The sequence below is a fragment of the Anas acuta genome, chromosome 14, assembly GCF_963932015.1.
Source record: "Anas acuta chromosome 14, bAnaAcu1.1, whole genome shotgun sequence".
Taxonomy (NCBI): domain Eukaryota; kingdom Metazoa; phylum Chordata; class Aves; order Anseriformes; family Anatidae; genus Anas; species Anas acuta.
In genome coordinates, this window is record NC_088992.1 from 20,150,748 (window position 1) to 20,165,871 (window position 15,124).

The following is a 15,124-nucleotide window of genomic DNA, read 5'->3' on the forward strand; positions in this document are numbered from 1 at the left end:
GGCAGGCAGGGGACAGCAGGAGCCGGGGCTGGGGACACTGCCGGTGAGGTGGCAGCAGCCACATGAGTGGAGGGATGGCAGCTTGGAGCTGCTCACATGCACAAAGTGCTGGCCAGTGACAGGATGATGGCAGCTGCGCTTCTGGGGCACCAGTACAGCTGAACTGCAGTGTGCAGGCACAGGGCAAACCCTGAGGGAGGGGGCAGCCCAGTCCTGCTGGGTTACACTGCCTGCCTCCTCATGCTACAGGGATGGGGAAACTGAGGCAGGAGGCACGGGGGGAGTGGATTGGAACAGCACCCCAAAACCAGAACAGCCGCTGGTTCCCCATGCGTGGGACCCCTCAGCCAGGTGGCACCCAGGGGTCACCTCCCGCCCCCTCACCTGCTTGCTGCCAGGGGGCACAGCGCTGGCTCTCAGCACCCTCACCCTCCTCGCTGCCCCCTGGGGATTCCAGGACGAGGGGCTGAGGCTCTGGTGGCGGTGCCATGCTCCCGACGTCTCCCTCCTCCGTGCCACCCACCTCCACTTCAGCCACAGGCTCCTCAGTGGAGAAGGCCTCCGGCGACGGGCACAGCATGGGCTCCCTGGAGGCTGGGGCTTCCCGGGGCACAGAGGGCTCGAGCGGTGGCTCATCGAGGAAGGAGAGCCAGTGGCCCAGCTCGGGATTGAGTCTCTTGGACCGGCGGACAGCATAAATGGTTCTCTCTGGCAGCCGGGCTGCCTTCCCTGTGGACACAGCTGGGGCGCCCACGTGCTTCCCGGCCTCCTCCTCCAAACTGCCGGGTTCCTGTGGAGCCTTCGCCTCGGCCCCGAGGCTCTGCCTTGGCTCCGCTTTCTCTGGCACCACTTTGGCTCTGGATTTGCAGGTCCCACCAGTGTCCACCCCATCCTGCACTAGCACGGTGGGGCAGCTGGCAGCAGGCAGCTGGGCAAGGGAGGCATACACGGGCTTGCCCAGGCGGTAGGGCTTGCTCACATCACACAGCAGGTCCCGTGCCAGCAGCTCCTTCAGGATGGAGAAGGATGCTGCAGGCTTCTTGCAGCCCCCGGCTGCCTGCCAGGCGCAGCCCGGCTTGCTCTCAGCACCACCAGGGTGTCCCGGCTGCGGGGGACAGTCCGGTTTGGCTCTCTTGAAGGGGCTGCTGCAGGGCTGGGGCTTGGCGTCAGTGGCATCGTGGGCGGGCAGCTTCCGTGGCGGCAGGCAGTAGGTGTGCATGTAGCGGATGAGCTCCACCACCGTGTTTATCTCCCCGTCGCAGGAGAACCAGCTGCCGGCGCCGTCCTCTGCCGAGGAAGGGGAGGTCACGGCATCACCAGAGCTCAGCGAGTCCTCGCTGGAGTCGCTGTCGTCCTCGTGGTGGGCGCAGTTGCCCGCGGCAGAGTGGTGGCGGCCACCGGGACACTCCTCTGGTGCGCGGAGGGCTGAGGTCTGTGTCCAGGGGGCCGCTGAGGTGAGGTGCCGGTGCAGCTCAGTGCAGCTGCGGCTCTGCACCTGCGGGATGCTCGCCCTCCGGTCCCGGGGAGCCTCCACCTTGGGAGAGAAGAGGGGAGATGGTGAGCCCCGCGCCTTGCCCTCACACACAGTCCCAGTGCTGAGGGGACAGAGCCGCCCAGGGTAATGGGGCTGCTGGGGATAGCGGGTTTCCCTCGGGCATGCCAGGAGGCAGCTCCTCCTCCCCAGGAAGGATTTGCATCTGTTCCCAGGCAATCTAATTTGCCCGGCCTAACGCACTGCACAATTACCATTATCCAAGTAGAAAAATCTTTGATGGCAACTTCTGCTGGGATGCAGGAGATTAGTTTAGGATCAGGCTCTGCGGTGCGACAGGCATCTCTCCCCAGGCCGAGTGATCCCACATTTGGGTGTAAACCATCAGGGTAAGGGGGTGTGAGGGGCGGCTTTCATGAACTAGCACCCGGTGAGACAGAAAGGTCTGAAAATACCTTTGTGCAGGGCCTCGAGGGTCGGGACTTAGGGGTCCCCGGGCGCCGGGCGCTCCCGTCTCTCTGAGCCTCGCAGCTGGGAGGCGCATGTGATGGAGAGAGGAGCAACTTCTTCAGCTGCAACGAGAAGCAGCGAGAAAGCGCGTCGGCACCACAGCGACAGCACCACACCTCTGCCGGGGGCTGCCTGCACCCCAGGGGCTGCAGGCTGCACCCACTGCTAAGCGTCCAATTCAAAAACCGGGGGGGTTGATAAAAGGGCACAGAGGGGCTTCACGCTGGGGCTGCGAGCAGGCACCTGTCAGCGCTCAGCAGCGCTCAGCCTCCTTGCCCAGGACCCCGCAGAGGGCAGGGGTGGTGGGGACGGGGGCAGAAGCAGGGGAATGTGCTGCCCAGGGCCATCCCCAGGCTCCGACCAGACATGTGAGAGCTGTCGTGGCATCCAAACGTCCATCAGCTTTGTCCCTAGGTGCCAGGATTCACGTTTCTATGCGTGACTGATTTGGGCAGCTTACTTGGGTCGCCCTGCAAGGCTTGTTCAGCTGCGACATCCAGAAAGGGGCCTCCTTTCGTTAATTAGCTTGCAAAGCATTTTGCAGATGTAAATCCCGGCGGGACATGCTGAGGGCTGGCTGAGGATCATCCCAGCCTGCTTCATTCAAAGACTCCCCTGCAGTCCCCCGGGGTGGTCGGAGCGGGGTTATCCTCAGGTTACACACAGCGCAATCCGTTCTGACAGCAAGGTTAGCAAAACTCTTCCCTTCTACTCAAACATTTTTTTGGTCAGGAAAATATAAAAGAAATATATCTCCCAGCCAGCAAGGATGAGATTTCGTGTCCCACCCGTCACGCTATCAACCAGAGGCGACAGTGGCTCAGCAGCAAGGTGACTGCGGAGGGGCTGCATGGAGGACACAGACTGGGGGCTCGGCCCCCCTGTGCTGGCCTGTGAGTTTGGAGACCCCCAGGTTGGGCTGAGGGGTTTTTAAGGGGTGATAGGAATGGGCGGTTCCTGGGTCAGAGGCTGCCAGGAGACATCGGCTGGGATGCCTGCAGCTTTGGGCATGCAGCTCCTGTCAGTGGAAGCAACCAGTACCTTTCCCCTCCCTGCAACGTATACATCCTGTATATACACATCTGTACTGCGTGTGATATATACACCCACCTGTGCGCAGGACTGGGGGCGGTGGAAATGCACGCTCTCACCACTGGATGTCACTCCTCCCTGACACATCGCGGTTTGGGGAACACCCCGGGCAAGGCTAAGGGGGCCCTGGGGGGAACCATGAGCCCCCGGAGGGGGCGGGCTGGGTGCCCCCACCACAGGGGACCTCCCAGGAGCAGCGGAGGGCTGCAATGAATGCTGCCCCTTAGCACGGGCCAGGACCAGGAGTGGGGCTGGAGCCCCGGCACCTCAGGGGACCAAGAGGGATGCTCTGGTCACCAAGGCTATAGGGGCCGGAGGCCACATGTGGGGGCATGGGGGTGGTCAACCCTCCTGCGAGGGCAGCGGGGAGCTCAGTCCTGGGGACCCGAGGCAGAGCCAGGCAGGAGCAGGCACCTTCCCTGGGGTTTGGGGCTGGGGCTGGGATGCACTACAGAGAGCCCTGGGCAGCCCCACAGCCTGGCCTTGCAAGAAAAGGAGGTGTGTGGGTCCTGCCAAAGCCACCCCCTGCACTGTGACACCCCCTGCGGGCGGCGCCCGCCCCCTGGGTATATATAGAGATATTTATATACACACAGCAGCAAGCAGCTTGTTCCCGTGAGGATGGCGATGGAGGTGACAGCAATGATGCAGAACATGTATACGTATACAATACAAGTATATGCTTTGGTATTGACGGTTAAAGAGAGTTTTAAGCCTAGAATGAAAAAATTCAGACCTTTGCTTCCTATCATACCCATGCAGCCGGCTTATCAGGGGCTCATCCAAATCCACCTTAAACAGTAGGAAGTGGGTTCTTACTAGAGACAGCTCATCAACCTCGGGGGCCAGGGGTGGCCCCCCCAAGACCGGGGCGGCGGGTTTGGGGGAAGGGGCAGGCGAGGTGTAGGCATGGTTGAGCATGTCCCCCTCTTCCAGAGCTCGGAAGGCAGCCAGGCCCACGTCAGCTCCCTGAATATCATCCAAAGTCTCGGTGAGGGCCGCCAGCAGCGCTTCATTCTCGCTGTCTATTATCTGAAAGGAGCAGAGAGAGGGAATCAGGCCGAGCGAGGCACCCGTGGTCGCTCCCTCTGGGGGGGCACGTCAGGCTGGCAGGGGACCATGGGGGGATTTACCCCCCTCTGGGGCACGGAGATGGGAGCAGGAGAGAATGACTGGGGTAGGGATGTTATTTGCCCACCCACAACCCCAGCAAACCCCACGGGAAAAATAATAGAGAGCATCTTCTGTCCCTAGAAGCAAAGCGTAGCAGGAACGGGGGCGGTGATTAAAAGGCTCCTTGACCAAATGATCCCAGCTTTGGGCTGTGAGCCCCCCGGTGCCAGCTGGAGGAGATGCTGGGGGGAAGGAAAGGTGGAGAGCCCAGCCCAGGGCTGCCCAGGGGAAAAGAGAAGAAAAGAGAGCACAGCCCCCTGCAAGGGCGACAGCCCCCATGGCATGGGGAGCATGACCCTAGGCAGGCTCCATGCACGAGGCCCCTTCCTGCTGGCGATACGGTGCAAACACCCCAGACAGGGTGCAGAAGCAGAGGAATGGCCCAAGTGAGACAGGATTTGGCTCATTTTGGTCCTCCTCCTCAATAGGCTCAATGTAAACCATACCCAACAAGAAGCAGGCTACTCTCAGTTATAAAATTAGCACAGGACAAGTTCAGGCTCTCGGTGAGGACTGCGGGCTGCACACAGCCTCCCTTATTTCTCTCTTTTTGTTTAAAAATTAAATATCTTGAGTTCCATGCCCTAACCTTGCTTGCAGTTACTAGAGCAGGCTCCAAGGAAAGGCAGTAGGATACTCCATTTTTGGCTCCATTTCTTTTTCTCCTGTTATTGGCACGAGACTGCTGTGCACACAAGTTCAGTGGGATACATATCATTATACGCTGCTGCTCCTAACGGGCCTGCCTTTTGCATTTCTTTTCTGTTTATCTTTTCCCCAGGAAGTTCAGCGGAAAATATGCATCTCGTGATGAAGGTCTGTCAGCTGGACTGGACCATTTTCAAGCACAGCAGCAGCACAGCACAAAAGCCAGAGGGCTGTTATTACGGCCAGTTTAGAAAATATCGGGGCTTTTTTTTTTTTTTTTTTCCTCCTTTCTTTAAGAACAAATCCTCTTCCTTCCCAACAAGCAACCCACTGCTTGGTGACCAGCGAGCCCCAGCGTGCCACAACCAAGCTGGCCTCCTTGTTCCAGCAGGAACCACCTGGCAATGCACAGCAGTGCACAGCAGCCCCATCCCAGGAGGATGGGGCACATTGAGGCCATGGCACAAGAGGAGGGAGGATTTTGGAAAGGCAGCCCTGCTGCTCCTGGCTCTCCTCCTCTTCCTCCCGCACCCAAGGGCTGCCCTGTGCCCTGGAGAGCAGGGAGTGTTTGCTCTCCTTAGGCACAGCTGTCAATGTCAGCGTTGGAGATCAGACATCATGCAGCTTGCTTTTTTGCACCAGTGCTCAGCAGTTCGGTCACCCCTGCCCCACTGGGGCTCCAGCAGCCCCTGCCTGCCTGCAGCTGCTGCAGTGCATGCCCTGCCGCAGGGTGCATCCACTCCAGGGAGGCAGAGGTGGGTGCTGGGGACACTCCCACCCACGGGCGCTCCCCGGGCGTGCACAGAGGTGACGCTGAAGCTGGAGAGCACAGCACAGGCGGGCTGGCGCAGCAGCCCTGCTCTGCTCGGCACCTCTTCATTAGCCTTGCTCCGCTAGCTCCATTTAGACCCAGTGCAAATTAATGGGAGCACTAATCAGCTGGGGAGGAGATATTAATAGCAGTCCCCCCACACCTCCCCTCCCTCCCCTCCCCTCCCCTGCACTCCCCACGCCTCTGCCCTCGGCAGTCGCCCATGGGAAGGTGCAAGTGGGACCAGCAGCCAGAGGGACGTCTCCCCACATCCCTGTGTCCCCAGGGTACCTGGAAGAGCTCGGAGTCATCGGTGCTGTACTGGCTGGACTCGGTCTCTGAGTGCTCCGCGCACCACTGCAACTCACTGAAGCAGCTGGCGGAGTCCAAGTCGCTGGCATCCAGCTGGGACAAATCGATCTCGGGGAAGTCAGAGTAGAGGTGCTCCTCGCCAGACACCTCATACTGCGGAGAGAGGAAAAAGGAGGTGAGCTCACAGCCACACCACAGCACGTGGGGCTTTGCAGGGGACACCCAGGCTGGCAGCGACAGACTGCAACCAGCAGCAACAACAGCAGGATGGCTGGGACCCGGGGGAGCCGTGTCCCCACATGCCATTGCCTCTGCTCAAGCACATTACTCAGAGCCCAGACGAAGCTTTTTGGAATAAAACTGGCAAATGGATAAAGGGAGAGCAATTACACAGCAGCTGAGAGAGCACGGAGCACCTCCTCACTATGCTTTTTGCAAACCGGTTTGCGCAGCCCGGCACTGCCATCGGTGGGCACTGCAAGCTGCCCTGCTGCCACCAGCGAGCCCTCGCGGCAGCACTAGGCACGTGTGCAGCCTGCATGGGAAAGGCCTCATTGCTCCAGCAAGCAAACAGCTGCCAGTGCCCTCAGACGAACCTCAGCAGCCCTTCCTGCCTTCGGTGGTGCAAGGCTGACCTCCAGGCTCGTCGAGCAGCTGCCCCGGCAATCAGCAGCAATGGAGGGGGGCGAAAGGCTTGGGGCACACACAGGATGCAGTGCATGGGGCAAGGCTCTGAGGGGTGGCTTCATGCCGTTCAGCCTGGCTGTTCCCATCCCCATCCCTGTCCCTGCTACATGGCAGTGAAATGCTCGGTGACAATCCTTGGGAAGGCGCACATCCCACGGAACCGCGGAGGCACTGCAGCCCCCCACACTTCTTGCACATAGAAGAGAAAATGGCATGGAAAAACATCAACGTCCAGGAGCACATGGGGTGACCTGAGCTCTACGAACCAAGCTAAAAATACCCATTTAATCACCAAAAGCAGCTGAGACCTGCCCTGCTTCCACCTCGCTACTTCATTGCCTCCCCAGCTCTCTGCATGGCCAGCCCCTGCCTGCCCCATGCCCAGCACATAGCTCCCTCCTGGATGCATCCCCAGCAAAAAAACAGGGCTCAGACCCAGAGGTGAAAGGTCTGGTGCAGATCCACCTGGTATTGGCTGCCCAGGGGGAGTTTTCTGGTGATGAGGGAAACAAGTTTATTTACACAGCAAAGGGATTTTGGAGCAGGCAAACATCTGAGCACGTGAGAGGCTGCGGAGGCAGAAAAACACGGTGGCCTCCACTTCTGCCGTGCTGACAGGCTCTCCTCTGACACACAGCAGGGGGAAAGGGGTCTCAAACCGAGCTCCAGGAAGGCCAAAGATGGGGTTTCTCTCTTTATTGTCTTTTTTTTTTTTTTTTCCCTTGGGATAATTGAGGATCATAGATGATGAACTTGGTGTCCCCCCAAAGGATGGTCCTGTGCACACCAAGGCTGGGGTCTTCAACCCCTCCCAGCAAAATTTTTGCTCACCGGGTGCTCAGAGCATGTGCAGTGGGATGAAAGGTCCCAGTTCTCATTGCTGCCAAGTCTGGGGATGCAGATCTCCCTTCAGCCCAGCTCAGCCAGCCCTGCTACTACACATTCGGTGCCCTCTGCTCTCCCAGGCACGTGTGTTACCTGCTGTGCCTCCTCTCTCCCTTCCTTCCCCAGCTCCTGCACCCGCCCCAGAAAACATCCTGCAACAACTTTGGCTCCCCCTTCTCCCCAAATCTTCCCATGGGAACACAGGCAAAGGGTTCTATTTTTAGAAAAGCCATACACATATATAAACCTGTGTGTGTGTGTTCAATTAAAAATAGCAAAGCAGTCAAATCCTCCTGCTCCTTTTGATATGCCACAAGGGAAAAGATCTTGATACTGAGATCACAAGGAGCAGCTGACAGCAGTGCTTGGGACATCTTTTGATCAACTCCACAGATGTGACACGTCCCCGTTGGCAACAGGGCTGGGTAAAAATAAACTCCTGCAATCCAATGCTGATGGGCTGCCCTGGCTGGGCACCCTGGAGGCAGGCACTGGGGTCAGTGTCCCCACGGTGCCCTGCTGCTCACGGCGTCCCCAGGCAGTGCCCGGCCGTGGATGCTCCTGGATTCCTGGCTCACATAGGTCAGGAGCACCCCCAAAATCCACCTTCCTGGCAGGGCATCCCCACACCACGTGTTCGGCTGGGAGGATTCATTTCAGGCCAGCAGCACGGGAGGGGAGCACATGCTGACACTGCCAGTGCGGTACCGGTGTGGGGCTGCTGTGGGCACGAGAACTCATCTGCTCCAGTTCTCCGTTTTCCCACCCTTTCCACTTCCTGCTGCCTTGGGAGAGGAGTGAACTTTTGTTCTAATTTTATTCGGGAGTTTGTAGGAAGATCAGCCCTGTGTTCTTGGTGTGCAGCCAGCAAATACCCATGGAGACACGCTCGAAAATTCGGAGGCATCCTCCAGCCCAGACACCTGGCCTGTGCGCGCTGCAGCACGGCTGTGGCCAGAGCTGCCGGGGGCTCTGCAGCTTCTCCAACCAACCTTGCTGCCAAGGAGGGCTGCGAGGGGATCCCATGCCCCTCACCTGCACCCTCTGGGGACACGGGAGCTGAAGCCTCTGTTGAGGGTTGCCCCAGGAAGCAGGCAAGCACCCTCACTCACACCGAGGCTTTTTGCTTGTTTTGTGGATTTGTGCTCGTTTCGTGTCCTTGTGGTGCTGGCCATACCCAGGAGCACCTCTATTGCACCTCCAAGGGGACCCGGTTGAGCTCAGCCACGAATTCCTGCTGCCGTGGGGCCAGCGGGTGGGATATCACCCTGGAAAGCTCCCTCTGCGCTGGAGCCACGCTAACCCCAGCATGGGCATGTGTAGGTCTTATCTCTGCATAGAAGTGAGCCCAGCTCTAATTCAAATATTGGATTCATGAGACAGAAAATGTTTTCCTCTTTTTCAACGTGAACTTGGGCTCCGTGGGCTAAACCAGCTGCTGGTGAGCATGGCTGGGGCCGGGCCAGGGTGCCCCCAGGACAGTCCTACCCAGCAGCCGCCCAGCGAGGTGGCTTGGTCTGATGGTGCCTGCGGTGCTCAGCGTAGGTGCTGGCGGGTGATGAGCATGAGGAAGAGTTCATCTCACCCTGCTCTTCAGTTCAGCTCCCCTCGATGCACAGCGGTGAGCCCTGCAGGTCCCCCGCCTGCTGTGCATGGCACCAGTGAACCGTGCCTGCAGCTGGGTTGTGGCAGAGATTTTCTTCATCCCCGGGATGGAGCGGGTAGGAACTGCCCTTCTCTACAAGGCTCCTGCCTCCAGCCCCTTGAAGAGGCAGCCAAGAGCTCTGCAGCCCAGCTCCAGGCACAGGGGACAGGCGGACAGCCCGTTCCTGTGCTCAGCGAGGCTGCACAAGGGGTGGCCTCTGAAGGCTGCCAGCACAGAGACACAGCTGGACGGGACACAGCAGCCTCTCAATAACTTAATCTCAGGTAAGCCTGTAAGGCCAGATTTGCGCCGCCGCTTGTATCCGTGTCCCTGGGATGCTGTGCGATCGGCCTGCCGCTCACCTGCCACTTTGTTGCTCCCTGCACCCAGCGAACAAAAAGGGAAGGAAAACAGGGGCTGCCTGGGGAGAACAAGGGGAGGCCAGGGGCAGAGGCCGTGTCCTCGTGGAGGAGCAAGGCCGTGACTCACCCCACGAGCAGCCTCCTTCCTCCGCACCACTAAGTGCCTGCTCAAGGCATTAAGGGATAAATGTACATCCACGCACAGGAGGCAGAGCCCCAAATTAGCCCATGGCATCCTGGCTGCAGCTCAAACTGGTGAGAAAATGCAGAGGACTCTCAGGGAGTGCTGGCCCCGCTGCCTGCCAGGTGCAGGTGTGGAGTCTCCTGCTCCATGCCCTCATCCCGAGCCTGTCTCTGAAAAAGAATGAAAATCCTCGGGCAGGGGTATTGGAGGCAGCCATCTGGGCTTATCAGGGAAATCTGTAATTACAGACTGCTTGAAATGGGGATTGCAGACAAGTGGGGAGGCAGACACTGTGCGATTGTTTCACTGGGGTGAACTGGGCAGGCAGCAAGGGGCTGCCCCCTGTCCCAGGGCTACCTGTCCCTTGTGCCATGGCCCTTGTAGGACAGATGTCTGATGCTCCGGTGTGCAGCCCTGGGTCCCAGCATGGAGGCAGGGAGGCGAGGGGGGCTCTGGCCATGCCCCGGCGTGCACCCTGCAGCCCGCGCCGAACCCAGCTTCTCCCTGTCCCCAAGCTGCCACCAGCTCCTTGTCACCCGCGGGGATGTGCCGGCTCCCTTGCTGTCCCCCGATAAGAGGTGCCAGCATGGGGTGGGCAGCTCCCCATCGGTGCCAGGAAGGGGGCAGAGGTGGGGATGGATGGAGGAGAGAGCTATAAATAAGAGCAAATACAGCAAGGCGGCACCTGGCCAGAGCTGTGAAGGTCACCGGAGCGTGTGCCTGCAGATAGCAGCCCCCCTCCCCATGGCATTTCACAAAATGTCACTCTGAAGGAGGAGGCACAGTGTCAGGATGTGCCTGCGGCCCAGCCACCCCTCGGCACCCCGAGATATTTATAGGCAGCATGCTGGGGTCCCCATGGGACCTCTCCCTGCAGAGCCCTGGCCCTGGGACAGGGACGAAAGGAGAGCTGCAGGGAGGCAAGATCGGGGACTTTGCACAACAGCACCTTTGGGGGGGCAAGGAGTGCAGAACCCAGCTTCCCGGTTCTGCACAGGGCTTGCAACACCTCACTGCCCTGCTAGGGTCAGGGGATTTTGCCCTCTGCACTCCCTTTTTTTTTTTTTTTTTTTTTTTTAATCGATATCGATCTGTTTTATTGATCCAGCCCAGTCGGAAAAAAAAACATGCTGCTGCATGGGGGAGCCCTGGTGCCCTGCACAGCAACCTGCACCAACACCTTGCACTGCACAGTGCACCAGCACCCCGCACAGCACCCCTCTCCCCAGGCAAGGTGCCCAGAAGCTGTGTGGGCAGCACAAGGCACCCGCTGGGCCGCTCAGCCCAGGGCCTGGGGCACGGCCGTAGCCAAAAGCACAACGAAAGTGTTCTCATTCACTGACTTTTGTCTTACATTAGAGGGGTATAATTAAGATCAACCACGAGATGCGAGTAGTAGGAAATATTAAACTTTAACTACAAACAATAAACACGAACTTGCCAAGGTGTCTTTGATATGGAGCAAAGATGGAAGAAATTGCAGTAAACTATCCTTGAGTCACAACATGGATCCAGAAGAAAGGAGTCTGAGATACTGGTGATAATGCCCTGAGTAAACAAAGGTGTACTGGAACATTTCAAACAAAGGTGTGTCGAGTTTAGGAAGAAGGGCAGCAGCAGAGTTCTTACATCGCAGCTTGCAGAGCTGCATGCTAATTCCGCACCCACGGCTGTTTATTTGGGCTCAAGGTGCAGATCCCACTTCATTTCTGTGTGGGATACGCACAGACCTCAAGCCCCTGCCATGCCTGGATGCGCTGCGGGCACTGCAGAGCCCAAAGCCCCACACAACTGCCATCACCCCCTGTGCCACCACCACACCACCAGGCACAGGCAGCAAACCAGGCCGGGAGGTTATTTTGTCCCATGCGATGAAAAGGGGCAGCAGGCAGATGCAGTGGAGGACAGGACGATCCCCAAGAGGGCCTCTCATCTCTCAGCACCAGTTAATGAAGACGCGCTGCTGCCAAGCGTGCAGGATGCGCTTTGCTGGGCAGAGGCTGCCGGCTGTGCCGGCGCAGGCACACACAGCAGGGTGTCAGTGGTGCTCAGCACCCAGCTGGGACACAGAAGTCCTGTCCAGGGCAGTGCACTAGCAGGCAGCTTTGGCCCCCATCACGACTTTATCCCACACCCACGGAGCAAACCGGCAGAGAGTAGAGCCAGTCCTGAACCCCAGCAGTGTTTTAATGAACTCCACGCTATCTGCCCCAAAACCAAAACTAGGAGCAGCAGATGGCGCGTGCCCAACCGGGTGGCCCAGGTGGTGTGGGTACTGCCCCTGAGGATGGCCACGGGGGCAGGGGGCAGTGGGGCCCACGGGGGTCAGGCTGTGCCACGGGACTGGGCGCGCGCCTGACTCAGCGGGGAGCTGCCCCTGAGCCAGGCTGTTTGTCACCAAAATTCCCCACCACGGCAACTCCTGCCTTTTGAAAGGATAATATGAGCGGGCAATTATTTTCAGCCCTTCCTCTTGAGATGTTCTGGCTGCCAGGGGCCACATGACGGCTGTGGGCAGACGGAGGGCCCTGCTGGGTCGGCTGGGCTTGGCAGCGGGGCCGGGAGGAGGAGCGACCCTGCCTGCCCCTTGGCCACCAGCCACCGCTTCGCTCCTCCAGCCTGCTCTGTCCCCTAGGAACTGCAGATGTCCTCCCCTCGTGTATCCCCCTCTGGCCATCACCAGCTCGGCTCCACAGGCACTGCTCTTTATGGGAACCACACGCTCACCTGAGCCCCTCACAGATGCTCCAGTCAGGGAAGAGAAAAACCCTGCCAGGAGGCAGCGAGCAACTGTCCTGCGGCTCCCCGCATCGCAAATGCCAGAGAGGTTGAACCAGTAATAGCATGGGGAGGAAAACAGAGATGCTTCCCACAGGGAAAGTGGTACAAATCCCCGTCCCATGCCACGCTGGGTTCCCGAGCTGCCTCCGGAGCTGCCCACACTACAGGCACAAGAAGAGCCATGTGCCTGTGTTGTAAGTCTCGTGAAGCTTCCCTGGCCATGCCAGCTCCTGTGGTCCTGGGAACCCATGAACTCAGGGACTCGTAAAGGCGGTGTGGAAAAGCCGGGAGGTTTTTGGGGTTCTCTGGGACCCAGCTGTCCATCTCTCCATCCACTGGCACGCCGCAGTGCCTGCTGTCTAGAGGCTGGGAATTGGCAGGAGAAGTGAGGACAGCAGGGGATGAGCTACAATTATTGAAATATCCTTCTCTCCTGGCCTAGGACACAACTCACAGCTCCTGAGGGGTGGAAGCGAGCGGGGGGCCCTTCCTCCGTGTGCAGTCCTGCTGTACCGTGGGTGGAGGGCTCAGATTTTTGGCACATTCTGATCTCCGTGCCAGCAGATCCGCAGCCGTGAAATGGAAGCTGAGGCTAATGCCAGCCCAAATCCTGGCCCTTCACACACAGAGCTGAGGAATGGGCAGAGATAATCTGGTGGCTGCTGCACAGCCTGGCCCTGCACAATCACGTTGTTAGGTGCGGGATGCTCCTTGTCTCACCCCATGCAGAGCTGGAATGCTGGGGCAGCCTGTCCCCAGCCCATCCTGCCATGGGGGTGGCAGACAGGGGACAGAGGGACACATCCCTCCCACCTGCCAGAGGGTTTGGCACAGGAGAATGGCCACTGTTTGTTGCCGTTGGCACCACAAGGAAGCAAAGCACTGACTGAGCACTAATCACCATGAGGCGGGAGATGGGGAAGGTTCAAGCCCAGGTTAAGAAGGCGCAGGGAAAATCTTCCCGCATTAGCCTGAGCAGCTCTGGCCCCAACACATCGCTGCCATGGGCACGCTCAGTGCCATGGTCAGGACACCCAGCACCGAAACCGGGCCTCCATGGACCCTTTCTCCTGCTGGTCACCAAAGCCCCCTCTAAGGAGGGGACAACATTATTTCTTGCCCTGCTCCCACTGCCTGCAGGCTCCAACACCCCAGCATCCTCCCAGCATGCTTGCCAGGACGCACTCCAAGCCTTTATACCTGTGGCCAGGACACCCCCTTCCCCTCTACCCATGCCCAGCCACCTTCAGGGATGGAAGGCGCTGGCTTCCCATGGCATGGCACGGCACGGCACATCCCAGCCTTTAAGAGCAGGTTTTGGGGGCTGAGCAGGGGCTGGCATGCCCCTGGGAGCACACTGTGCCTCCGAGCCTCACTGTACTCAGCTCCCACATGGAAAATGAAGCTCTTGCAAAGCATCTAAGGATGAAAACCACTGTGGAGAGAGCAAAACCACTCTGATCTCTGTGCACCCTCCCACCAGACCTGTTCATTCGTGCCCAGGCCTATATCCCAGCGGGGGTGGCAGCGCTCGCATTGCCCAGCCCTCCTTACCCAGCCCCCTGCACCCCTCATTGCATCCCCCAGCTGCAGGGAGCAGGCAGCGCTGCCCATGCTGGCTCCTGCCCCTGCTCTGCGGGATGCCTGTTGTCCTTCCTGCACTGCCAGGCCCCCCACGAGACAAGGAGCAGGGTCCCCATTTGCCCTATCTCCTGAATCAGGGGTTCTCTCCTTACTCTTGCTCATCCCCTCAGCCCTGCACTCTCCCTTTTCAGTTTCTGTCCATTTTCTGCAAAGTGCCCAGCCAGAGCAGATGTGTCACCACCTGATGGGGTCACCGCTTGGTCCTGCTGTGGTACGACCCTGCTGGTGCTCCAGGGAAGTCGTGGGGGGAGCCTGGGCACAGTGTGGGCATCAACACCTCTGGGCTCTGCTGCACCCCAAACTGCAGAGAGCTGGCACCACCGCGTGTGGCTCAAACCAACAACAACAGTGGTGGGAAAGGCACTGGAGAGGGGCTGGTGCTCTCCAGGTGAGCATAAACCCTGCTGGGCAATCAGCTCTGTTAACTGATGGACAGCATCGATACTGTGCCAGCTGGTACCAGGGGAAAGCAAGGCCTGGGAAGGTGAAATGGAGCAGGTTGTAACAGGACTCATGTCCCGTGACTGGAGCACAGCTCTGCGAGGCGATGGCGAAGGTGTGATCCCTGACCAGCACTGCGGGGCTGGCTGCGGGTGTCCGCCAGCACCACCCAGCCACACTTTCACTGGCGTAACCTGTTTGGCCCGGGGATTTCCCAGAGCTACACCACCAAACACGTGCGGCCTCTTCTGTGTCTGCACCGTGCTGGTACCCCGGGAGCAGGCAGAATCCCACCTGGGCAAGTGTCTGCCCCATGTTTGGGCTCTGCAGGGAGCGATGCTGGCAGCTGCAGAGGGCGCAGGGCACTGGGGCCAGTGCCGCCAGCCTGGCTGCTCCTGGAGAGCTCCCGTGGGGGGCGGGTGCTCCCCGCTCTGCCCCCCAGAAAAGTGACTCACCC

General features: G+C 59.3%; 1 protein-coding gene across 2 annotated transcripts in view; it reads right to left on the bottom strand.

Moving 5' to 3' along the window:
- PPARGC1B (PPARG coactivator 1 beta) overlaps nt 1–15,124 on the bottom strand; it is a 44,141-nt gene that overhangs the window by 9,980 nt on the left and 19,037 nt on the right. For both annotated transcript variants that reach the window (XM_068698649.1, XM_068698650.1), the window contains exons 2-5: nt 6,018–6,191; nt 3,914–4,126; nt 1,948–2,064; nt 385–1,534 (exon numbers count right to left, since the gene is read on the bottom strand). In XM_068698649.1, the coding sequence (XP_068554750.1) occupies nt 385–1,534; nt 1,948–2,064; nt 3,914–4,126; nt 6,018–6,191 (1,654 nt within the window). The remainder of the gene's footprint in view (nt 1–384; nt 1,535–1,947; nt 2,065–3,913; nt 4,127–6,017; nt 6,192–15,124) is intronic.